A 26,089-nucleotide genomic window follows, 5' to 3' on the forward strand; every position below is an offset into this window, starting at 1 on the left:
TGCAGCCCCGGCGGCAGCAGCAGTTCCGCGGCGCCGCTGGGCGAGCCCGAGCCGCCGGCTCTACTTCCGAGCGGGTGACGGGGCGGGCGGCGGGGCGGGCCGGGCCCTCCTCCCGCCCCGCGGGGGCCGGTGAGGGCGCACCCGCACGCCGCCGGACCCTCCCGAGGGAGCCGGCAGGGCAGAGGAGAGCGGCCCGCAGCCACGGTAAGGCACCGTGGACCGGGGGGGGGGGGGGGAAGGGGGGAGGGGGGAGGGGAGGGGGGAGGGGGGGGGGGAAGGGGGGAGGGGGGAGGGGGGAGGGGGGAGGGGGGAGGACACCCGGGACGACACACACGACGGGACACCCGGGCTGCCCCGCCGAAACCGAAAGCCCCGCCGCTGCGGCGTCCGGGTCCCGGTTCCGGGGGGTGGGGGGGGGCGGGTGTGTGACAGGCCCCGGGGCGAGGTGGCCCGGTGGAGTTGCGGTGCATCCCCCCCACCCCTCGCCCCCCACCCGCCTGCGGCCCTGGGGAGGGTCTCCCGGCCACGGGGGGAAGCCCCGGGGCGCCGCGGCGGGAAGCGGTTGTGTGCGAGGAAAGGCGGCCTCGGGGGCAGGAAGCTGAGGAGGAGGAGAAGGACGACATGTCAAGTCGGCCAACGAGGAACTAGGCCACAGCGAACCCGCGTTAGGGCTTCCCGGCCCCGCGTCTCGGGCCGAGGCCACGGCCAGCGGTGCATGAGGCGCTGCCGGCTGGGCCGCCCGGGCCGGGCTCGGCCTCACTGGAGGGCTCGGCCCCGGCAGTACGAGGTGCCTCTGCCGAGACAGCCTGTTCTCAGCCCCGTACACGAATACGCGGTTTTGTGGCGGCTGCTCTCCTAAACCAGGACCGGCCGTGACACAGCCGTACCGGTGCGAGGCACTGCACAGACCTGCCCCTCCGTTCCCCTTTCCACCCGCCCTCTCTGCTCTCGTCCTACCGAAATTCGTCTTTCATGAACACCTTTGCTTCCCTCTTCTTGGCTCCTCCTCGCATTACTACAGGATCCCTTCTGTAACCTGCTGCTGATCTGATGCAGGTATTTTCTTTGCTATTTCCAAAAGGAAAAAAAAAATCGTTCCTCCATGAAAAGTTGCAACAGCTGAAAAACCTTAGCAGAGGGGAAAGGTTTAGGTGGAGTGGGTTACAGCAGTAGAGTTGAGATGCACTGGCAGCTTTTGAAACGTCTTCCACACATGCAATATTTTTGCCCTCAGCTGCAGGACCTTTCCATTTATCTCCTGTCACCCATATCAGCGATACCAGCTCTGGTTCCCATTTGTTATTCCCTTCCGTTCCTGACTGATAACTAACTGGCCACGAGCTTTGGTGCTTGCAAACTTCATCTGATTATACCCTGCAACACCTCTCAAGAGCTTGAGTGCTGTGCGTATCATTAGACCAAAAGGGCTGCAATTACTATGTCACCTTTTTTCATATTACCCTGCTAACGCTCTCAGCAATCCTCCTTAATCGTGCAGGCTACACAAAGTCTACATCAGATCAGTAATGAATCAATAGATAGAGCAAACTTCTTTTGCATGGTGATCAGGCCCGATACAACCTAGTGACCGGGTCATGATTCTTGGGAGTTTGTGTGCCCTTTGGGGGTCAGAGGGGAGAACATAACTAGGGTGTTAAAAAGAGAAATGCCACAAACCCACTTATTACATTGTATTTCCCTCTAAAGAAAACCCAAACATATCAGTGGGAAAAAAAAATCCCTCTCTTCTAGCAACCAGTGTTCCAAATTTTCATAATACACATTGGCATTTGTTAAATATGAACTCACCTTAATACAGATGTTCAGAACAGGGTATTAAAAAAAATGCTTTATAATCAAGTATACAGATGAGGGCTACCTCAGAGCACAAACTAACTCATAGAAGTACGTGTAGCTTCTGTAAGGTTAGGCTAAACCAAACTACAAAATTTCTCTTAACCACAGATATGTAATATGTGCACTGGTGTATTATAAGTACTGAGGATACATTTGAATTGCCATGTATCAACAAAAAGCCATAAGCTTGGAATGAACTTGAGCCCTTGAGCTTCCCTCCTTGATTTATCATCTGACATTTTCAGGTAACATTAGCCAATACCTCATGTTAAATAGTATACTGAAATAAGTAGTCCTTGCTTAAAAACCTGTCTAGAGATTGCTTTCCTATGATATCCATCCTATGAAAAACTCTGTGTTTGAAATAAGTCTAAAGATCAAAGAGCTTTTACTAAGACTACCTCACTACTTAATAACAACGACAACAAAGTAGTAGCATCCTAATAGTAAAGCATGCCCAATGAGGAGGGTTCTCTCCCATCTTACGAGAAAATTCCCTCTCTTGAATGTTATCCAACTCATTTCAGCAGCTATCTTACGATTTCAGGAGTTATTACTTCTGGATTTCCAAGCCTTCCAGTTACAGTGATTACATGCTGCTTGGTAGGAACAGGTATTAGCAATATAAATAGGAACAGGGTCCTATATTGTTACAGTTTGAGGCAGGGCTGGTTTTCATCAGGTTATATGGTATTAAACATCAGCCCTGAGCTATCAATATTATAATGCAACTTTAGAGATTCAGCATTAAAAAATACATATCTAATTTGCATTCACAAGCAATGCACATGCAATTCTCAAAAGAATAACTACTACCTAGATGCATAATTACTGTTAGCAGTGAAAAATTTTCATAGATATGCAACTTTGAACCAATTCTTGAAAGGGAGACCCCAGATAAAGAAGCAAGATACTAGTTCATGCTGCGCTAGTCTCACGACTGAATTTAGGCCTTTGTACCTGTGACACCCACCCTATCTGCACAATAGTCAGTACCACTCAGGAAAGCCAGAGAACCATCACCAGAAACTTCCAGGGAGATACCTGTGGGAGGAGCAGTGGGTATTCTTGGCACCGCTATGAGTCATTTGTTACTCAACTGTTTAATTAGCTGTAAAGGAATTTAAAAACAACAACAACAAACAAAACACAACAGCAATCTCCTCTCCCCTAACAATTATTAAGCATAGCAGAGCTTACCTTTTTACTAAATGAACACAGCCATGTCCTCAGTCCTGTGCTCATAATGCAGGCTAGCACTCCAGCAAAACAAAATCTGCATCCTTGTGAAGTCAGGAGAGCCAAAGAAGAAAACTCTGAGGCAAGCACACTGCTCCAGATGAGAGGATGTTCCCTGTCTGTACAACAGCCCAAGAGTATACATACACTTGGAAGAGGAAGCTCTTGCTTTCTCTCTTCTAGAGGCACAACCTTTTTTTTAATTAAGTTTATTCTTCCCTATTTTGGCTTGTCAGGATTGAACTAACTAGCCAGTTTCCAAATCTGCACATAAACATCTCTCTTCCCTCAGACACCTACTTTCTGCAGACACTTTCACTACCTCCTTAGTTCCCAGGCTGTGGAAAGAGGCTGTGGTAATTAGGCTGCAGCTGATGATCATAACAACATTGAGCAATCTTTTCAATTAGAGATTTGATGATACAGGTGTGGAGTAGTTTACAGGAGTCACTTGTTGGTCTGAAAAATTTGGGAATCCCTTTTCTACACTATTTAGAGCTCTTAATTACCCAACTGAGCCAATCTTCTGTTGCTGATAGTGCCACTTTGAAATGGTGCCTTTCTCCCAGCTCTGTGTATCTGTGCCATAGTCACCCAAGAGGAATGGAAACCAAACAGCCCTGCTAGTCTCTTGGACTTTGACTTTCTCAGCAAATGCTTTCCTTACCTGATGTAAGGTGCTTCAGGTAAAAGTTCAGTGAGGAAGAAAACAGAGCTTGTGGCTTGCACCTGTGCTAGCAGTGCAGCATGCTAGTGTGTGCCAAAGGTACCAGCTGTTTAGCCTTCTTTTAAGGTTTTACCACCCAAGAGACACATTAGGCAAGAAAGCACCACAGCTTTACCAAAGGCTTAAAATTATTCTGGCATCCACTGGGGTTTACTTAACTACCCATTACAGAGGCTCCCCCAAGCTCTCTTTTTCTCTTGCAGCACTTAGGAGATACTGCAAACATTCACAATTTTTGTTCCTCTTCTTTTTGAGGGGCAGGGGCAAAGTTGCTTTATATCCCCACCACAGTCCTTCCTAGCAGTCATCTCCTTAAATTCAGTCAGCTGTAAAAATAAGTTTTCCAGAGAAGCTGGGTTCTTTGTCTCACCCTCCGGAGAAACATTTTGTTTGTTCGTTTTAAGCTTCGAGCAAACTCTTTAGAGCTGGATTTGCAGAGATACCTAAAACATAGCTTAGAGTTATGTAAGTATCTGGGCACCTGACAGGCCCCTGTTCAGGCAGTTTAGAAAATGAGATCCCTATCAGAATTGTTAGGCACTACCAGCCTCTGGGACTGTGGCCCTTGGTTTTTCTAGGCTTCAGTTTTTGCAGGTGTGAAGTGTAGGAACAGCACCTATATACTGCATATTATACGGCTAAAAACTATTTATGAACAGCACTTTGAGATCTTCAGGTGAAGAAATGGCTTTACATCGACTTAATATAACTCTAATGGGTTGACAGGATAAATCATTGTCATCTTTAGGTCTGATCCTGTGAGAACCACAGCATCTTTGGTTTCAAACTGAGACCCTTTGTTCATAAGGGTCACGAGAGTATACGCTTGTGTCCCACTCCTTACACAGATGCTTGTTTAGTAGAACAGCTGAATGCTTGGTGATGACACTTTCTTTTCCTCCTTTATACTACAGGTCCAGAAGCACTAGGGTACTTGATTTTGTTTTAATCGTGAAGCCACAAAGACTGCAAACATGTCACTGGAAGACATCCACATGAACACCCAGGATTTGCTTGAAAAAAAACATTTAGACGCTGGAGGATTTGGAACAATTTCTTTATGCTTTCACAAGAAACATGGATATGTAGTATTAAAAAAAGTGTATACAGGACCCCAGCGCACTGAGTAAGTTACAGATCTTAGTTTTGCTTTTTATCTTCCAGTTAGTCTAAGGAATCCTCTAAACTCAGTGGAGATAAATCTAAATAAAGTGTAATAATTTCAGATCTATGATCTCGGAGATACTGTATGTGGGGAAAATACTCTAAGACAATACTAGCAGCTGTCCTACAAATTTCCCTCTTTTCCCTCATGAGCCAACTTTTTTAGTTTTAAGTCATTGTTCCAGTGAAGTTCCTGTTTTCTATTGCAAGGTGAGCACTACTGTGAGTTGTTAAGAATCGAAAGGACTCTTGCACACACATAGGAAATGCAGGAATTCAGTGGGCATATGATATTTTCAAGCTTGCAGATCATTTTTCAATACAATTTTCCAATTGTAGATGCCCACAGGGAGCTAAACACTGCTGAGCTATCAGCAGGACTTCCAACCCCACATGTATAATATCAAGAATGTAACCCTCTCCCCCTTGAGAAAAAGCAGAGTGAGCCAAGCCCACTGATCTTATTCAAGGATCAAATTAGCTGTCAATTTCAGTGGATTCAGGCCATGTTGCAGCTCTACTACCTCACAGCCATAACAATCCTAAAATTCTCCCACAAGTCATCCACTAGAGAGAGACAAAAACCCATGTTCTTCTATTTTGGGTTATGATAAATAAATTGAGTTTTTATTTTGCCAGTGGAAAGCAAATTAAGAGATTCTAGTGGTTTGCAGACTGCAGAACACAGTTAAAATGGACAAGTGTGCCAGGTTTATTTTTGGGTTTGTGTTTTTATTTTCTCACTACACAGGCTCATAAGTTTGTTATCCCTTAAAGTATTGAACCAAAAGTTTTAAGCAAATTTATAACTGAGCCTAATGCAAACAAAACAACCACTTTCTTCTGTAGTAGTACAGAGGAACACAGAAGGAGAAAGCAGCTTCCTTTTAAGTCACAGGGTAGGAAAGCATTAGCAAGCAACATAGTCTCAAGATTTTCTTACATCCTTTTGCCTGATGCCTAGAACAGGACCAATAGTAAAAATACCACCCCTTCTATTTAATATAATCCTTCTTTAACACCCTTAGTGAGCTCCCAGCTGTGTGTCTGTGACTATTGATGGGTTGTACTGAGGCCCAAGGTAAAGAGTTAGGTTTTGAATTCATCCTAAACCAGTAATGATTAGTAAATGTTACCATCATCTGGTATGTGGGTGGATCCCCTGTAATAAATCCATTTTGAACATGAACATGAATACCAGCTCTTTGGGAAAGAGACTTGTATTGTTTCCTGTACAAGAGGTAATGGAATGTGTCTTGATCTGCCATGTCCAAAGGCTCTTTCAGCCCTGCCTTGTCCTGGTCCCACCCCAGTTCAGGGATTTGGACATACACAACCAGCAGTGCACCTACAAAAAGAATGCTTTTGCACTTTCTGAAAAGCAGGCCTTAAAATTGGGCTCTGCAGACAGTCTCTGTGCAAGGCCTTTGAGCAGAGACTTGGAGAATATAACCTGGCATGAACAAAGCTGTATCAGTTCAAAACCAGCTGAAGGTGTGATTCATCCTACAGTGGCTCTAGGAATGTTGACATTTTTGGCCATCCTTTTCATTATGAAACAACAGCATTTTCATCCCTGTGTTCCTTCTAGCCTGGCACCTAAGTTCAGTATAATTTCTGTTTACAGATACAATGCTTCCCTCCTTGAAGAAGGCAGGATTATGCGCAAACTTCAGCATGACCGTGTGGTAAAACTACTAGGTATAATTTTGGAAGACGGAAACTACTCACTTGTGATGGAGTATGTGGACCGGGGGAACATGATGAAAGTGCTACAGAAAGTGAGCAGTGAATTCCTTCATCCCTTGCCCTTCCTTAGGGTTGATAAGATGCTTGAAAGGAACAGGATGTTACTGCCATCTCCAGAGAATGGAGTCTTTAGTTTCTCATTATCCTTTCTGTATTAAAGAGCCAGTGGCAGCTCTGCCTTCTCTAGAGACAGCAGAGGACAACTATGGCTTTCCCACACATCACAAAGAAGCAGGCCACAGTTATAGATTGCAAGTTATAGGAGTGTTTGTAGAGGTATGTGGAGAATTTGCTAGAGAAGAATGCTTCTCTAAATATGGAATGACTCTAGAATTACTTTAATGCAAAAATTTAGATCCAAGAAAGACCTTAGTTCTTTTTTACCATGGCTTGAGCAGAGGTGCTCTTGGGACTGAGAAAGGAACTTTCTTAAAGACATTTTTTTAATTTGATGGTTGTAGTAGCATTTTTAAATAGATGGTACTTGTTCTTTGTTTTAGTTCTCGCTGCCTTTGTCAGTGAAAGGGCGTTTCGTGCTGGAGATCACAGAAGGAATGCTTTATCTGCATGAGCAAGGCTTCGTACACAAAGACCTAAAACCAGAAAACATCCTTGTGGACACTGACTTCCACATTAAGGTACTTGTTCAAATTTAAATGGAGAAAGCTGGTGATTTGGGTTGAAGAATCCAGTTCAGCTGCATTGGTTAGTATTTCTGATTGGTAGATGAACTTCACTGTAGTCTAGCCAAGTTATCGCTACAAGAGTGTTAGCAGTGGATCACTGAAGTGTGGTGGCCTATACAGTCTCTGAGACTGAGATTTGCATAATCTTCCCTCAACTGTGGGGGGGGAAAAAAATCACTAAGGGTATTGAAAAAATGAGTAATATTGTTGAGGATTAATGAACTACCAATAACAAAACAGCTAGAAAGAAGAAACAAACCTTAACATACAGAGATTGAAACAAAATAGAATGTCTTCTGTCCTTTATTGCTGTAATTTCCTCCTGCCTTTACCTTCTCCTTTTTATTCCTTTCCTTCTTTTGCCTATTATCTTTTCCTCTTTTGTCTCCTTTTTTCCCTTAGTCATCATTTTTAAATGAAAGACAGCAGCTACAAAAAAAGCAGCAGGACACTACTTCAAAGAATGGTTTATAAGCCTGTTCCAAAGCCCTTCTATTAATTTTAGTGGGCTTTTGGATCAGGATGCATAGATATAGAGCCTACTGCTGAATAAACCTGAGTAGAATTTGCAGCAGTCCTCATCAAATGTCCTGTCTCTGGTCAAGGTGAGTTGCTAAAATAATTACCCCATTACAGTTTGAAGCTACAGAATAATTTCCTCTCCCATTTGGTATTTCTCACACATAAATTAGTGAGAAGTTGTTTGACAAGGTTAATACAGTTGCAAGTCCTAGCACAGTACGAGCAGCTTGCAGGTACTAAGTATAAACTATATATTTTTATTTACCAAAAATTAAAAAAAAGAAATAATAATCTGCTTTAAAGGTAGGTTGGATAGTTTTTTGGGTTTCAGCTTGCTTATATGGACAGGACCAAACTAGGCTATCATCACACTGCATGACAAACTGAACTGGAACCCAGGATCAAATTTAGAATTGGATCAGACTTCCTTAAGCAGCTTGGTCAAAAGTATAATTTAAGGCAGCTGTTTTATGATATATCTGCTTGAATGTGTCTAACATTGCCAATATTTATAAAGGGAAATAGTTCTTCTAGGAAAGTGCAAGTGTAGGAAGATTTATATCATGTATCTTCCTCTATCATATTAGACCTCCTCTTACTTATAGATATGAACTTGGACTCCTACTTCCTCAGCAGGATGTCTCTTACATTTTCCTCTTCCTCTGAGTACATGACCTCTAAACTTAGCCCAAAGCTTCAGAAACTCAAGAGGAACAATAAGCTAGTTAGAGGCAACAAGAGAAAAGAAAAGCCAGTTAGAAGTGAGGCATGGTGTCACCTCGGTTTCGTCTGAAGTGATTTGGTTTCACAACTCACTTTGACAGCTGCCTGTGGCCAAGAGAGGCAGTCCCATTTTCTTCCATTTTTCCTCTACTGTTGATCTCCTGTTCCTTTGTGTTAGCACTGGTGCTAATCTGACCGTCCTACCCTGATTTAGGAAGCCAAACCAGCAGATTACTATTTACCTTGTTGGCAGTGCTGCCCTTCTGTTGGGGAGCACTTGGTTCAGCAAGCCAGCTGAGTGCCTTGCACTCCGTCTTCCCAGTGTCAGGTAAGTGTCAGTGCTGGAACAGGAGGAGCAGGAGAGGGAACACATGAAAGGAGACTCTGAGGAAAGGAGGGAAGGATTGCTTTTTTCACCATCAGCCGTTAGTCTTAGTTGTAAAACTGCACCCTAAGGTTTCAGTAATGCCACCTTGTCAAGTGCACAGTACCCAGGTATCTCTGCTTTAAATTGTTCCATGCTATCCTTTCCCATGTCTCTCTGCCATACACATCACATCATTTTAGATCCTCTTCCCCTTTCTGTAGGAAGATCTACGGAAGCTGAGTTAAATGGAATCTAAATGGAAAGGGCAGTAAGGGAGGAGGGATATCTGCCCATCTCATAGATTACTTTAGATTTGAATCTTAGCTCCTTCTCATACGGATCTTCTGCTGTGAGCACTGCAAACAGTTCTTGAACGTGATTGTCAATATGAGCAAAACCAAACTTTTTTCCTTACATTACGCGATTGTTCCAAGTGGAGTTAATAATGCAGGTTCAGCCTAATAGTTCCCAGTTGGCAGTGATAAAAAAAATTAATAAAAACACCCCAGTGATAAAAAAAACCCCATAAAACAGCAGATAGTTTGTTTTCCTTTCTTGTGGCTGCGTTTTTTGCAGTGTTTCATTTTTAGATAAGTTAAGCTATCAGATAAGTCTAGCTATTCATTATAAAATTGAACACTGCATGAAATACTTGTGTATCTTCTCTTCAGCACACTCTGATGTGTCTCATTTTTCAGATTGCAGATCTCGGTGTTGCCTCCTTTAAGAACTGGAGTCGACTGACCCAAGAAGAGACTGTCCGACAGAAGCAAATCAAGAGCACTTGCCAGAATAATGCTGGGACTCTTTTCTATATGGCTCCAGAGCATTTGCGCTGTGTTAACGTAAAACCTGTGGAGAAGTCAGATGTTTACAGCTTCAGCATAGTGATCTGGGCAACTTTTGCTAACAAAGAGCCGTATGAACGTAAGTTAGTTCCAAAAGAACTCTAATCACAAAATTAAATTACAAATGTTAAGCATTTAAAGTTATAAAATCAAGATTAGTAGATTAAATCACCTGTACCCAAGAATAGCACCTGTTAGGCACCTCATGGCCAGTAAGAGGCATTAGTTGCATCATTCCTGATTTCTAAGCATGGACAAGAACATCTGAATAGAAGTGCAATTGTGAGCCCAAGCTATTCACATCCACATAGTGTGGGCATAAACCTGTCTTAACTTCTGTCAGTGAAGGCAAAGGCAGAAGTTAAGAAGAGGCCAGGATGGAAGCTTTAATGTACACTCTTTCCTGAGGTGGACTAGTTACATGTGGGTTGTTTTTTTTTTAACAGGCATGGGCACACAGCCAGTTACCACTTCTCAGCTGTGTGGTGCTAATTTCTCAACACGCAGTAATTTGCTCATGTAGAGCAATAGGAGCAGAGTGTGGAATTCCAGAGTAATGTTTATCATTTTAAATTGATTTTTTGCTAACTAAATGGCTAAGTGTTGCCTGTGTGGTCATCTTTGTGTTTGTACCCAGTGCAAAGCATAACTGAGATTCAGGCTCTAGAGAACTAGATCTGTCACCCTTACTCACACTGGGCATGTCTTACATATAAAGGTAAATCTGTGAATCTTAAAATAAATCTCTAATCCATGGAAGTTAGGGCAGTGAACTCAAATTCACTGATGCAAGAGATGTGTAGCTGTAAATCAGTCATCTATCTTTGTAATCTTCTTTTACATATCCACAAACACACAGGGAGCTGCTTCACTATTTATTTTACCTACGGAAAGGCAGCAAAACCTATGGTCAGGATCTGATAGGAAATTTTATTTTTCAGATGGTATAAATGAAGCCCAGATTTGCTTTGGCATCATGAATGGAAACAGACCAGACATAAAGGAGATTGCCGATAAATGTCCAGTGGAAATTATTGACTTAATGAAACAGTGCTGGGAGCAAGAGTCAGAGAAACGGCCAACCTTTTCAGGTAAGGCATTGCTTTGGGATTCTTTTTGTTATGTGTCCATCAATAGTTTGTAATGCAGCAAAACAAACTTGAGTGTTTTCCTCTTAAAATATAAATTTTTGCTTTGAAAATAGAAATAGCAATTCACACACCCTGTGAAGCGTGCTCCCTGTACCCTGACTAAAAATGGGATCTGGTCCAACACTTACAGATTTGAGAAATATGAGTGGATAGAGCTAAGACACTTTATACCTGCTGATAATGTGTATTCAGCATAGTGCAGTCTTCCTGCTGAAATTTATAGAAAAGCTAGCATCAAGGGACATAGTATATCTTGGGTCTGACTGAGAAAATACCCTATCTAAACTAGCTTCAAAAGCTGTCCCGGTTTAGCCTTCCATGAGCAACGCAGCAGCCTTTGACTAGGTAATCATCCTTCGTATGGTCAGATCTCAAAACCTTCGGAGTCAGTAAAAGTCTTGACTGAATGGTCTGGGAAGGAGACTAAGAGCATTCAGCAAATAAATCAAAATTATCTCCTCTTGTCTCTTCTTTCTGCCTCAATATGTACTGCAAAATAAAAAAACCCAACCAAAAAAAAAAACCGAACCCAACAAAACAACAAGCAACAAAAAAAAAAACCCTACACATAACAGGAAATGGAGGTTTCAATTTAGACAGGGGCACCAAGAGCTTCATATACAACAGGCATGTACTTAAATACTTGGAGGAAATTCGTATACCAGGAGGAACCCATCTACTATTATCATATTTAACCTTCATAATCTACTGCTAATGGATTGAGTTTATGCTTGCGCTGGGTCTTAGCTTCTAATTTTCCCATATGCAAAATACAGGAAAACATTTACTGTGTTACTAGATGATTTCAGTAATTCAGTTTTTAGCAGAGACAGGGTAGTTTATCAAGTAGCTGAATGAAATTGAATGTATCTTATTTCTTAAAATGTGGCAACCAGTCTTTTGGCCAGTCAAGTCAAGGAGAGGTTCTGTCAGCCACAGATCATAGACAGAGAGCTTTCACCCTAAAAAGCAATACAACGACAACAAAAAAAATCCCTAGAAATCATCCTGTTCTTGTTACTATATTAAGGCTAAATGAGGCATGTGAACAGATTCCAAATGTATATGTAATTTTCCTGTTTCTGACTTCATACAAGTCTTTATTCAATCCTTATCCATCAAAATTGTTAACAGTATAAATCACTTGTTTTCCACTGAAAATCACTTTCACTTAGTTCTTTTCTTTTTGCAGAAATTAGTCAAAGATACAAGCCATTTTACTATCAAAATCTAGAAAAAAATATTGAAGATGACCTGAAGGAGTTAAAAGTGAGTAACTTTCTAAGCATTTTAAAGTGTCAGTTCCCCACATCCCCTCTCCCCAACCCCAGTTACGTTCAGATTCTGCCACTTTGAGACTGATCATACTTGACTGACCCAGTTGCCTTGTGTGATAAAATGGCTGGATTTATGAATGAGGGGAGAGCAGCACATGTCATTTACCTCAACTGTAGGAAGATTTTCAACACTGTATCCCAAAATATTTTTATATTCAAGTTTGGCTGTTACTGTCTGGATGGGCAGATGAAAACAGGTTGGATGGTGAATGCCAGAGGGTTGTGGTTAGTGTGTCCTACTTCACCTGGAGGCCAGTAACAACTGCAGTAGTGCAGGGGTCTACTACACTGGGACCTTCCCTGGTTTACTCCTTTGTCAAGGACCTGGGAAGTGATGGAGCATACTCTCATAAGGTGTGCAGATGACACCACACTAGGAGGACGGACCGGTCAATACAGTCACAAGGGCAAGGCACCAGCTGCAGGCTGGAGGAAAGGGGTGACAGAAACCTTGTGAAATTCAGAAAGGACAGATGCAATGTGCTGCACCTGGAATAACCCCTGACTTCAGTGCTGGCTGGGATCTGCCTGGCCAGGGAGTAGCGCTGCTGAGAAGGACCTCAGAGTGGTGGTGAGCAGGGACCTGGGCAGCAGCCACAGCCTGCCTGGCAGCCAGGAAGGCCGGCAGCATCCCTGGCTGTACCAGCAGCGTCACAGACAGCAGATGAAGCAGATCTGCTCAGCACTTGTTGTTAGTCCTGCCATATGAATGGAGCTGAGGGACCAGGGCTATTTCAGCCCAGACATGTGATGGCTTTGGGAAGACATAAATAGCAGCCTGCCCCTATTTGTGAGGAGTTTGTTGAGAAGATAGAGCCAAGCTCTTTACAGCAGTGCATAATACAAGAACAAGAGGAGACAGTGGACATAAACTGAAACAAGAGAGATTCAAACCAGGTGGAAGAGAAAAAAACTTTTCTGCATAAGGACAGCTGAGCAGTGGAGCAAGTTACCTAAGGAGGTTGTCCAGCCGCCGTCATTGATTTTCAACACCCAACTGCACAAAGCTCTGAGCTTCCAACTCCAATCCCGTAGGTGACCCTGTTTTGAGCAGGTGGTGGGCCTGAGGTCCCCCAAGGTCTATTCCCACCTGAGTGACACTGATTCTATGATAATACTTTGCAAAAGCTCTTCATATATCCATTAAGTCTCACTGATGAAATAAAATGTTATTCCTAGAGATTAAAAAGTGGCAGAATCTGATTTAGAGTAAGTGTAAAAAACTCTGTAAATCCTGAGACCAGGAAGCTAGTTTGCAGTAATAACAACAGGGAAAATTTGAAATTGTGTTTTTCCTGAGTGTCCAAGTTGTTTTCACTTACTTTTCTGGCTGTAGGTTTATAACTTACGATAAAAAGAATCATTTCCTGACTGAAGGTAAGAAAATGAGAACTTGTTGAACAATTGGGTTGATTATGGAACCTTTTCATAACAGATTTCATCAATTTACTCACTTCAGTAGTACTGACAGCTATTGGTGAGAACTCCTGGCATTAGGGGTTTAATCTTTGCAGTAAAGTGAGGCTCAGAAGAATACATACCCAGTTATTTTAACTAAGAAAAACAACTTCCTTTGTGCAACCATTCATTTACAGTTTTCTTTAAAGCACTTCCTTCTGTCACGAAGTCTACAATTGTGCAAATGAAAATTTCTGGTTTAGAGAACATGTGACATTTATGAAGCACCAGTGACTGTTCAAAAAAGCAGTAAGAGTTTTGCAAAATGAAACTGATGAAACAAATTTCCTGGACTGATTTGACCAAACTAACTCATGATGTGAGATATAGATGTCTAATTTATGGTAGTGGCCCCAAATCAGGATCATGGCCAATTATACTCGCTGCATTATCTCTCTGCAAATATACCTCTCAAATCATAGGGACCAAAGGACTACTTAGAAAATGGGCCACGAGTCTGTTGCTTTCTCAGGAAGGAAAGCATCCGTTCCAGTCAGGGCACAGAACGTGAATACAGCATCCAAGGCAAGTCAATGTAGTGAAGTACTAGTACGGCTTCAGTGGCAATGGGAATTAGAGGGTTTGTGCATAACCTCTTTTTCCCTCCTCCCCACCAGCAATCGTGGAAGCAGAGTCCACAGCCTCCTAACTAAAAGGACCACAGAGTGGTTAAAGTTGGAAGGGACCTCTCGAGATCATCTGTTCCAACCCCCCTGCTCAAGCAGTTCAGTTAGTCAAGTAAAATCTAAGGATCTAAGGTTGTAATGCACTTTAGAGTGTCAACTTTTGCTTTCAGAAGGAAGTAGATTTTGGGGTAAGACATAGTAGATGTTGATGTTTAATCTGTGAAAGTAATTCTTGGGTTTCATTAAAAAAACCCAACAAACCTACTTTTAGAAATTATTTTACAAGTGAGAAGCACTGGGGGAAATTGAGAAATAATTTTGCCAGGTAAAAAAATTTTTTACTTCCAGTGAAGTCTAAATAATGGGAGCATCAAAAGAATAGAACAGGAATGGATTTTGCCTTCACTCGAGTGAAGTGAGGATGAGGGTTTACAGAAAGGAAGTTGTACTGCATCTTTCTGAAGATTTGCTCCAAACTTCTTGTTCCTAATAGTCTTCATAAAAGTCAGTGTGGCCATACCTGAATGTAAACCTTCTTCCTCACCTCTTCCCTGTTAAGGTACTTAATAAATACAGATCCACAAAACAGGATGCACATTTGCTACCTTTACCTCAGCAGCATCCTCTCACCGAGATTGCTTGCAGAAAGTCTAGCTGTTAAGTACAAGACAGACAATCCAAAACCACTCTGTCTGGATTAAGCTCATACTTGTGTAAGCAAGGGTATTGTTTGGCCAACTCAGAGTATTTTATACTGCAGTTGCAGTCCTTCCTCCCTTCACTGAAGAAAAGATTTTGCCCGTCTGTAGCAAGGCAATGGTTCTTTTCTGTCAGGCTGTGCTCTCTGTAAGAGCATAGGATCTCTTTCCACAGATTCACAGAATCTGTTTATCCAGGTCACTTCACTGTGAAGCTCTGCTGTCTCCTGTTCTGCAGGTACTCCCTTTGGTTAAGCTTTTGCCTATAACTTGATCATTTGTTCTTTCTTACGTGCAGAAAATGTGTCCCGAGTCAAATGAACTGCTGAATAGGATGCAATCCCTTCAAATAGATGCTGTATCAGAAGATACCAGTAATGGTCAAGTAGGTAAGTCACTTACTAACACATCATTATTCTGTGTATTTTGCCAAAGATAAAGTTGTGTACATGTACAAAGTAAGTAATCTTACCATTAAGGGGTTATGAAGAGACTCAATTATTCAGTGCTTCAGAGAGAACTGTAATCACCAAAGAGATTAAATTTGCTCCCAAAAGTCATACTTACTGTTTTGAATTTTCCACAGTCCACGGTTTGAACCCATTTCATTTCACAGTCTTCTGCTTTCCTCTCCTATGACGAACATTTTGTTTAACAGTAGATTTTTCAATGGTTACTTTGATGATTACTTTTCACACTCGATCTTTCTTCCCATCCTTTTAGTCACGCCAAGTGCTTGGTCTGTAGGCTTTAGTTTTGTAAAGACTTCCCTTTTTCCCACTCCATCCTTTCTTATGAATGCTCTGAATACAGCCAGAACACACAATTATAACATATTCCTTTGATTATGATCTTGCTCTCTATGGCATCTATCTGAGGAACATTAATAGATGAATTTTCTCTCCTTTCACATTTTCTATCAAAACTTGGATGAGTTGCATGTTTCATGGTTTTATAGAGCTGTCTCACTAATATGTGATAATACAGTTACAGTTTTGGAGTATTGTATCTGGAATTCTTTTACCAAAGTTTCTTTATGGCAAAAGATACAGGATCATATTTGCAACACTGATTTACAAGCCACAAGATCAGATTCAGTAGAAATAAAATCCTGCTAAGTTTGCTCACACCATTTGTAAGACATTATTAAATGAACAATGTTAAACTGTAACATGCAACTAATAAATCTTCCCCAAGCTAGGTTTGCCATAACTGTTCTCAGTAAAACTGATGGACTTAGTAGGGCAGCCCCACTGCGATATTTTTAAATGAATATAATTACATTTTCCTAGCAGAAATAATCACCTATGACCACAGCTGATTACAGATGCTCTTGTGTTTTAAGTACAGAAGGCTTTATTGGGAATCTACACTGCAGAAAGATACTATCTTGACAACGTGTCAGTCAAAGTCATGTTTTTTCCTCCAGTCAGTGGGCATTACTCAGGCAGTGGTAGTGAAAGAAATCCCGCAGGATCTGTTCAGACATCTCAAGCTTGCCCTGGAGAATGGAAGCCATATAGTTTATGCTAATACTGAATTGCTAACAGCTGTCACTTTTGATGAGGTTGTTTCTGTATTAGTTTATTCTTCCCATGCCCTCTCTAGCAGCAGTAACAAAAGAAGCAGAGCGAGTCAGACTGAAGGTGTATTAATATAGAGCCATCAAAAGGAACTAGTTTTGGTCCTGCCCAATATGGACTGAATTCATGTAATTTGGAAAGGAAAAAAAAACAGTTCACTGGCATTATCTGGGCTAAATAGAATCATACATACGCTTTATTCCAAATTTACAGTGGTCTGTAAGAGTCCCTTGCTTTAGGCAACGTACAGTGTTTTCTAGACAACTGTGAAGCTTTCAGGCTTTTTAAGAAAGCGTCTGTAGTCCTGCCTTTAAAAACACAAGAACAGATAGTAACAAGAAGATTTTTACATTCTTCTTTAGCCTTGGAATGCTGCAATATGATCCAGATCATAACACGATCTAGTTCAAGACTGAATTAGAGTGCCCTTTGGTAGTGAGAATTAGTTTGAAAGATGTAGATGACACAGACTATTTTATCTGGTAGGCATTACTTGTAAAAGTGTATTCTTTGGGACTATGAAGAATAAACTAGACAAAAAGGATTCATCACAAAATACCCAGGTGAGATATTTTACATAATCATTTGCAAACATGATTTTAATGACAAACCATTTGTGCTGTATGAAGTAACACCTATCACAGTGGTGTTATTTTCCATCCTGTTACACTCCAATTTTGCACTGATTAAATTCCAGTTAACACCAGTGGGGAGACACTGTTAAATCAGATCCTGCAAACGCTTCCAGGAACTGTTTGTTTCAGCAGTTGAGAACTTGATATCAATATAAGCAGAGTATGCAGTGAATTCTGACACCGCTTGACTAAGGGAGATTTTGACACTGATAGCTTGAACAAGCCTGTACTTCCTAGCTAAAAATCTGTAATACTTCTCAGTAAAGACATTCTGTAAAACAAAACCCTCAGTAAGTTTGCAGATGACACCAAGTTGGGTGGGAGTGTTGATCTGCTCGAGGGTAGGGAGGCTCTGCAGAGAGACCTGGACAGGCTGGAGCGATGGGCTAAGGCCAGCTGTAGGAGTTTCAATAAGGCCAAATGCCGGGTGCTGCACTTCGGCCACAACAACCCCCAGCAGTGCTACAGGCCTGGGGAAGAGTGGCTGGAGAGCTGCCAGTCAGAGAGGGACCTGGGGGTGTTGATTGACAGCCGGCTGAACATGAGCGAGCAGTGTGCCCAGGTGGCCAAGAAGGCCAATGGTATCCTGGCTTGTATCAGAAATAGTGTGGCCAGCAGGGACAGGGAAGTGATCTTACCCCTGTACTCGGCACTGGTGAGGCTGCACCTCGATTACTGTGTTCAGTTTTGGGCCCGTCACTACAAAAAGGACATTGAAGTACTCGAGCGTGTCCAGAGAAGGGCAACGAAGCTGGTGAAGGGTCTGGAGCATATGTCCTACGAGGAGCAGCTGAGGGAACTGGGGTTGTTTAGTCTGGAGAAGAGGAGGCTGAGGGGAGACCTCATCGCCCTCTACAGCTACCTGAAAGGAGGTTGCAGAGAGCTGGGGATGAGTCTCTTTAACCAAGTAACAAGCGATAGGACAAGAGGTAATGGCCTCAAATTGTGCCAGGGAAGGTTTAGACTGGATATTAGGAAGTATTTTTTTACAGAACGGGTTGTTAGGCATTGGAATGGGCTGCCCAGGGAGGTGGTGGAGTTGCCATCCCTGGAGGTATTTAAGAGTCGGGTTGACATAGCATTGAGGGATATGGTGTAGTTGAGAACTGTCAATGTGGGGTTAATTGTTGGACTAGATGATCTTCAAGGTCTTTTCCAACCTAGACGATTTTGTGATTCTGTGAAAACACAGTTTATACTGGAAGTAATGTTATATTTTTCACCTTTTATATATTACTGTAATATTAAAGGTAGATTAATAGAGTCTAGTGTCATCACAACAAGTTAGTTATATATTTGCATCTGGATGTATTTAAAATATTTAATTTTCCTCCCTTTCAGATCAGCCTAATTCTCTACACAGCTCTCAAGGTCCTGTGACCAGTCAGGTTAACGAAGCCATGTTTGCTGCCTCCCCTGAGAACCAGCCTGTTGAGAGTTGTGAGACCTCATTTATTCCTGCTGATAATCTAGAAAGAAAACTTCAGCTCGAATACAACTACCATGTATTCGGGAACCGGATGGATAAAGCTGTTCCACCTGTAGTATACACCCCTGAAATGAGAGAGGAAGAAAGGAGACGGAGAGTTTCCTATGATCCGTTTGCAAAGTCACCTGCTCCTCAACAGAGTGAACTGTATCCAAGAGTTGAAAAAACAGGATCAAACGCTAACCCATATTTTTGGCTACAGCCAGCTGCAACACCACCAAAATGGGGAAATGCAGATTTTTTTTATGGGCCAAACCCTAACAATCTTCTAACAGGAAGCTCAGAGGGTCTCTATGGATTGTGTTCAGCTAGTACCTTTAGCCTAAGTAAACCTCCTGTGCCTGAATCTGGCCCAAACCTGCAGTCACAGACCAGTGTAAACTGGTATCCAAAGAATGCAGACACAGAATCAGGTGAGATTCCTCCTCCTCCCCCATCACCTATGTATCTGAAGACACACTTGTTCTCTAAAAATGAAGTGGTCAAGAGTGTCTTGTAGCTTATGTAACAACCACCTGCTTATTGCTAACAGTTGATCTGTGACACAGCAAAGGTGAATTTATTTCATGAAGTTCTCTCTGTTTACTTGAAGTTAACTCAGGTTGCTAAAACGTGCTAGCTTTGACTTCATTATGCTGATTGCAGGCTATTAACTTCAAGGGAACCATTTCTAAAGCATCACTGTAATAGAGGATCATCAGGCCCAATGCCTAACCCTTCAGCTACCAACCAAGTAATAGCAGACATCAGGTACTGCTACAGCAGCTACCAAAACCAAGAGCTGCCACCAATCATTCTAAGAAAGCGAAGGAAAATTTCTGACTCTCAAAAATGTAGTACTCATACCATAGGTTCCGCTTGTGCGAAAATAACATTTGTAGCATTTCAGAAAATAGATGGGTATTTTTAGCTTGATTTGCAGCAAAGAGAATCCTGAGCTCAGGGAGCCAACAAGGAGCTAAGGCTCATAATTGGTTTCTCTAGAGAGCTCTGCCTGGTGCTGATGGGGAGCTTCTGTTGGTATTTGCTAGTGAGCTGTGGAGTAGAAAGGTATGGACACAAGGAAGACAACACTGAGCACTGGCAAAAAGTATAAATAAATAATAACTAGAGGCCTCTGAGATGTAATTTTTAACAACTAGAGGTAGCATGATATTTTTAGCGTGGCATTCTTTTCCAGATCGTCTCACAAGAAAAATCAAGGATGCTTAGCTGTTTACAGGCAGAATGCCACAAAGGTGTTACTCTGATAAATTATTTATGCAGAGTCTGTGATTAGTTGTTTATGTGAGTTTATTTAGTGAAGTTAATCTGAGAGCTGTCATGTCAGAAGGCAGGGATTAGAACTGTTGACATCACTAATAAAGTAAAATCTTCTCTTTGAAAGAAGAAAACAGTTATTATAGGGAGGCTGCATGCAATAGCGTCGCAGATACCAGACTGAGAAGCAGAAGAGCACCACATTGCACCTCTTCCATTGGCTTGTTGGATGACCATAACCCAGTCACTCTTACTGCCTCGTCATGAGTTGCAGAGCTCATCTGTGGGCATCCAAATCGATTACTGCCCTAGGCAGGAAGTTACATCTCTGCCAGACATTGCTGCCACCGGCAGAATATGCGGTGGCATCCAGTGCCTTTGTGAGAGCTGGTCACAACCAGCGTGCTAATACAAACTACAGTCAGTCTTAGCAGTAAGCAGTAGCAGCATGCTTGAGAGTTTGGTATTTTTCAGTTTGAATACCCAATACAAGGCAGCTCAGCCCATAACTACACTGTGATCCTGCAGCGCTGTCTACTAGCCAGGTGTTCATACACCCACGTGCAAGCCCACTGCCCTCACTGGCATCCAAGGATGGTTAAGGCTGTTAGTCACTGAGCAAAACCACAGTAAGGTCGTTGCTTTAACTAGAGTTATTCAAGGAGATACAATCCTGTTGATTAAAAAGCTTCTCATTTCTTTCTTTGTTTTTAAGGGCACAATGTACTCATACTGTTACAAACATGGCAATCATTTTAAGTATGTTTGCTTTTTTATTTACAAATGCTTTTGGCATTTTTTTATTTTCCCTCTTTGTTTAGGCAACAAGGATTCCACTTCTTTCACAAGGGGAAATTTTGCATACTATCCTACTGCACCCAGAGGAAGTACAGGTAAGTGCTGTAGCCTTCTTCTGTCCTGGTAGCCAACAGGCTATGCATTGCATCCTGATCAGTAAAGTGAAAAACCTCAGGATCTTGAAATAACTTATGTTATTGCTTAATACCTCTAACCGTAGCTGAAGTTATCAGTACCAGTACATAAAACTAATTCCTGTCTCTAGCAGGACCTGTACACACCATTAAATGTGTATCTGATGGATCAAGAGCAACATCTTTTACGTAAAAGAACTTTTAAAAACATGGAGGCATTGTAAGATCTCCTGTACACCTAAACCAGTCACTTTCTTAGATTAAACTTCAAGTTGCTGTGATTCTACCCAGCTCCTGAACCATACATGTCTTTGGGACATCTGTCCTCTCTTGCTCTGCATTTTTAATACAAATCTTAACTGCAGGCTTCATGCTGATCAGCCTTCCTTGGGGCACAGGTCTACAGTTCAACTGTCTTAAACCCTGACATTCTGTCCAGTCCTTCAGGAGTTGTCAATACATGCTACTTTCAAGTTGTGTTGCTTGGGGCACCCTGAACTCTTCAATTAACCCTTTCAAGGCTTGTCCAGTTTGAAAGTGGTTTACATTTACAAAGAAAACTTCCAACAGCAGGTTTCTGTCTTCGTGACTGTACGCCCCTTAGAGTCTTTAGGTGATAACCCAAACATGACAAGCAAGCAAAGTGTAGAGACTTGGGGAAGGATATTTATAAGCACAGTAACTTTTACTGTTAATACTGACAAAGCATTTGTACATGTTTTCATATCTTGTGCTAGATTCATTTTGTTACCAGATAAGAAAATAGCAAACACATGAGGTTTCTTCATTTTTTAGCTAAAATATAAACTTATTTCCTGGGTCCTTCATCTCAAAAAAACTGAAAGGATACAGGAATCATAATACTTTGAGACGCGATAAAATGTATTCTTTTTGTGCAACTTCTAGAAACTAATCATGCATATGTATAAGTATCTCTGACTAGCAGTTTCAGATTAACAAACATTAAATGCATTTAATCAGATTTTCATGCATGACCATAGATCTCCACACTTCACATCACAATTGAGTGTTTAACAAGGATGTTTATGCATCTAACCATCATTTTGGGTGATTAAATACAGAGCTTGGTCTATCATTTTAAGTATCTGTACTTCGATTTTAGACCCAGGTTGTGATATTTACCATTTAAACTAGAGTTAGAATGTTTAATGGATGATTCATCCAGAGTTCAGAAAACATTGTCAGGAGAATAAAAACCTGACATCACTTAACATGACTAGAATAGTTACTTAGTTTCATGTTATGTGTGGAAATCAGACAACTGTAGGCAAAAGGCACCAAATTAGGTGTTTAACTAATACATACAAGTAAACCACAGATGCAAGCTCCCAGAGGTGCACACAATTTAGCTGTGCAAATACATGTTGACTTTTATTACTGAGGATTCAGGCCTTAAAATAAAGGAGTAGGGTTTTTTGGTAAGATATCTCAGAAAACATTCTAGTCTTGCCTCAGAACAAATGTACAGAACAGGGGAAAAATAAGAAAAATAGTAGTGCACTGTGATTCACTGTGAAAGTAGATACCAACTGAAGAATATACTCCTAGATAGCAGGGATGAAATACATTGTGAAACAGAGAGATGCCATCAAGACAACACAGTATAACATGGAGTATAGAAACCTTATGAGCAACTAGAAATTATTTTCTGTAGTCTCACAGAACTTTGAGGTTATAACTGTAAATGTGAACTTACATCTGTGAAAAGGAAAGTTGAGAGGCAGAAGTAAGGCTTTTAAGATTTAAACAAGAAGTGCTTCCAAGTAAAGACTGACCTCTTGAAGCTGTTAGCCAACAAAAAGCAAGACTGCTACTACACATTCCTAAAGCACTGGGAATATTATTTACAGTCTAGTGACTACCAGCATGTAAGCCCTGGTGATGGCACTTTGTCATAGAATAGAATAAGGTGGGCTTTCACTAAAGTGCATTTATGTCACACTGCATGATGAAAATATGCTCACAGTTGCCAGTAAATGGCCATTTCTACATTAATTGCAATAAAAATATTTAATGAGTTCCCTTATTAGTAAAACATTTTTCCTCCTTACCTCCTCCTTATGTTACTTCTTCACATGTTGAACCGTATGCAGTTGTTCATAAAATTGTGTAAAATTCCCTTGTACAGAAGATTCAGTCAAGTACAACATAAGTAACAGTTCTGGAATTCAAATTGGATCTTACAATCACATGAAGATCGAAGAGCAAAATCCACACGTCAGCACTTCTCCTGTTGCTACAGAAGCAACTTACATGTATTACGAAGCAATGGGTATATTTGGTAAGAGAAATATCTCCCTAGTTTTGATGTATTCTTCTCATGTATTTAACTGAGAATCATTTGGTTTGGAATGTGTGAAAGCAGTACAGCTTTCTCTGTCTGATACTTGAGAAATAACTGTTTGGGTCCTTTTCTACTACATACTTAAGAGTGTATAAAATAAGTAAGGGTTTGTGCTAATACTGTTCTGTAATTCCATGTACCTCATTTGTTCTGTAGTTTCATGACCTCTTATTAGACACCAGATACAAGTGTAGTTGTATATGCATCACGAACAAGAGGAATAACAACACTCAGATTAGCAGAAGCAAGGTTAGGATTAGTGGTCCTCACCTGACTTACAGTTTAAATCATTGAATATCATGAGTTGGAAGGGCCCCATGAGCATCGAGTCCAGTGCCTGACACAACACAGGGAAACCTAAAAGTTAAACCGTATATCTAAGAGCATTGTCCAAATGCTTCTTGAACACTAACAGTCTTGGGGCCACAACTGCTTCATTCAGGTAGAGATTGGAAGATTTTAAAATTTAATTTATTGTCATTGGTCATTAGTGAATTAAATTATCCCTCTGTATCCCTAAGTAAACAAATTAATAGTGTCCCAGAATATAAAACATATAATACAGACATCAGTCAGCTGTAGAAGAACAATAGGAAGGAGCTTTTCAATTTTCCAGGTTCAGGTGATAAAACTATGACAGCCTCAGATCAAAAAGCAAGTCCAGCAACTGACCTGTGAATACATGTGTTCTTACTGGGAGTTTCTTTCCTAACATCACTGGGTAATACTGCCTCCATGAAGCCCACTTCTGATTGTATCACTAAAATTCTGTCTCCCGACATTACCAATAAGTAGTTGGGGGAGGACAGGTGAGAGTGAAAGGAGCAGAAGTGTTAAACAATGCCCTTTTCTTACACTGTTTTTCTTTTTGCAGACAATACTACTGTCCTGACCGAGAAACATCTGAATCTAGTGAGAGAAAAGTTGGCTAAACAGTGGAAGCACTGTGCTCGTAAACTGGGCTTCAGTGATCCTGAGATTGATGAAATTGATCACGACTATGAACGAGATGGACTAAAAGAAAAAGTTTACCAAATGCTGCTTAAGTGGGTAATGAGGGAAGGCTCCACAGGCGCTACAGTTGGAAAGCTTGCCAGGGCCCTCTTTGGCTGCCAAAGACTGGATCTCCTTACTAGTTTGATGCAAATCAGCGAGGAATAAGTTGACTGAGAACTGGGGAAAAATGAGGGTATTTTTTCCTGAAGACCTTCCAATAACAAGTAATAATTCTGAACAGACTTTCTGGAGCTCTCCTTTTTGCACAGACTTTTTGGAACACATTTGTTCTGCCAAGCGGTGAATACGTCTAGTAAATCAAAAAGTTTATGTCAATATAATTGGGTCTTCCAGAGGATGAAAGAAAATAAGCATCTTCCTTCCAAATAAAATGATTGTCTAAAGATAACAACAAAATGCAATAGAAATACTGATTCAAGGAGAATGTGTTACACAAAATTTCTAGATTCTATCTTGAAACACATTGGTACCCTTGTTCAGTTGTGAACAAAAGCATGTCATTTCAGCAAAGCTAATACATCAGTAATAATATGTGAAAGACTGACACACTCCTTGAAAAACTTGGACAGAAAATAAAATCAACTCGTAAACTTTGCCACAAGTGCCAACACTTACAAGAGTACTACCCCAGATTGCTCTATGATTTTTAAATTTTTTAAATCTTTTTAATAATGTTTATTAAATACAGATGTCTGGAATTACGCAGAAGAGCAGTGTAAATAAAAGCAAAAATGATTTTTGGATTAAAAAGTAGATAATTGATAAAACACTCTTCTTTCACAGGTCAATATTGCATTTTTACATTGCTTGGTAGAAAAGATCTTACATGATAAGTTTCTCACCTGCTTTATGAAATAGTGAAAAAAGAAATTCAGTCATTTATGCAATCCAAAGTAAAAATTTGGGAATATGAGAGCTCTGGGAAGGGGAAAGTACCTTATTACCACATGACAGAAGACCCATTCTCTTACTCAGTCTGGGGGCTCAGAGCATTACTAGTTTCTGAATCTCTTAGGTTGCATTTATACTAGTAAATTAAACATGCCTGGGAATGTTCCTGGGTTCTGAGGTTAACTGGCATGCTGCAGCCTGCTGCCAGGATAGCAAATTCTTTAAGCCCCCAAAATATTGTGCAAGGGCTATTTCATGGTGCTGAAGTTGTGTGAGGGAACATTGGAACAGCTCTGGAGTGTAGGCAATGGTATCCCCATGCCTAAGAATGTTCCTTGCCATTCTGACTTACTAGTATCAACATAATCTCAGTGTGCAAGATCTACGAAAGAAGAATTACCAAGCTGTAAATTTTTATGCCTAAGAATAATTAGGGCAAACTCTTCCTATGAAGAACAATACCTCCTACTTCCATCAAATCTACAAATATTTCCATCAGATGTTTTGGACCCGGTCACTCTTTATGCTGTAGAAAAAGGAGGAAGTGTTCAGTAGCTTCTGGTTGTTGTCAAAAAAAGTTTAATTCAGGTGACATTGTGGATAGTATAGGAGCCAACCAAAAACTGAAAGCTAGAAGCAATCTCTTTCAGCACAGTGCTTACTGAACTCAATCACAGAGAAGAAGATTCAGCTTTCTGGGCAGAAAATATAAAGTACTACAAGGTCTTTAGCATATTGTGGAAAACCACATTATAGGACCCAATG

At 41.2% G+C, this 26,089-nt stretch overlaps 1 protein-coding gene across 2 annotated transcripts; it reads left to right on the forward strand.

Annotated features, from left to right (window-relative positions):
• On the forward strand, positions 1-25,202 carry RIPK1 (receptor interacting serine/threonine kinase 1). 2 transcript variants are annotated; one of them, XM_074827225.1, is made up of 12 exons: positions 1-204; positions 4,738-4,949; positions 6,615-6,768; positions 7,237-7,374; positions 9,733-9,961; positions 10,824-10,973; positions 12,226-12,302; positions 15,451-15,541; positions 18,712-19,272; positions 20,941-21,012; positions 23,201-23,353; positions 24,291-25,202. In XM_074827225.1, the coding sequence occupies exons 2-12, from the start codon at positions 4,798-4,800 to the stop codon at positions 24,575-24,577; spliced, it is 2,064 nt and encodes a 687-aa protein (XP_074683326.1). In that variant the 5' UTR covers positions 1-204; positions 4,738-4,797; the 3' UTR covers positions 24,578-25,202. The 2 variants fall into 2 exon arrangements, with proteins under 2 accessions (XP_074683326.1, XP_074683335.1); XM_074827234.1 differs by lacking the exon at positions 18,712-19,272 and having other exon boundaries at positions 3-204.
• Positions 25,203-26,089: the final 887 nt, after the last annotated feature.

The sequence above is a fragment of the Strix aluco genome, chromosome 1, assembly GCF_031877795.1.
Source record: "Strix aluco isolate bStrAlu1 chromosome 1, bStrAlu1.hap1, whole genome shotgun sequence".
In the NCBI taxonomy this organism is placed as follows: Eukaryota; Metazoa; Chordata; class Aves; order Strigiformes; family Strigidae; genus Strix; species Strix aluco.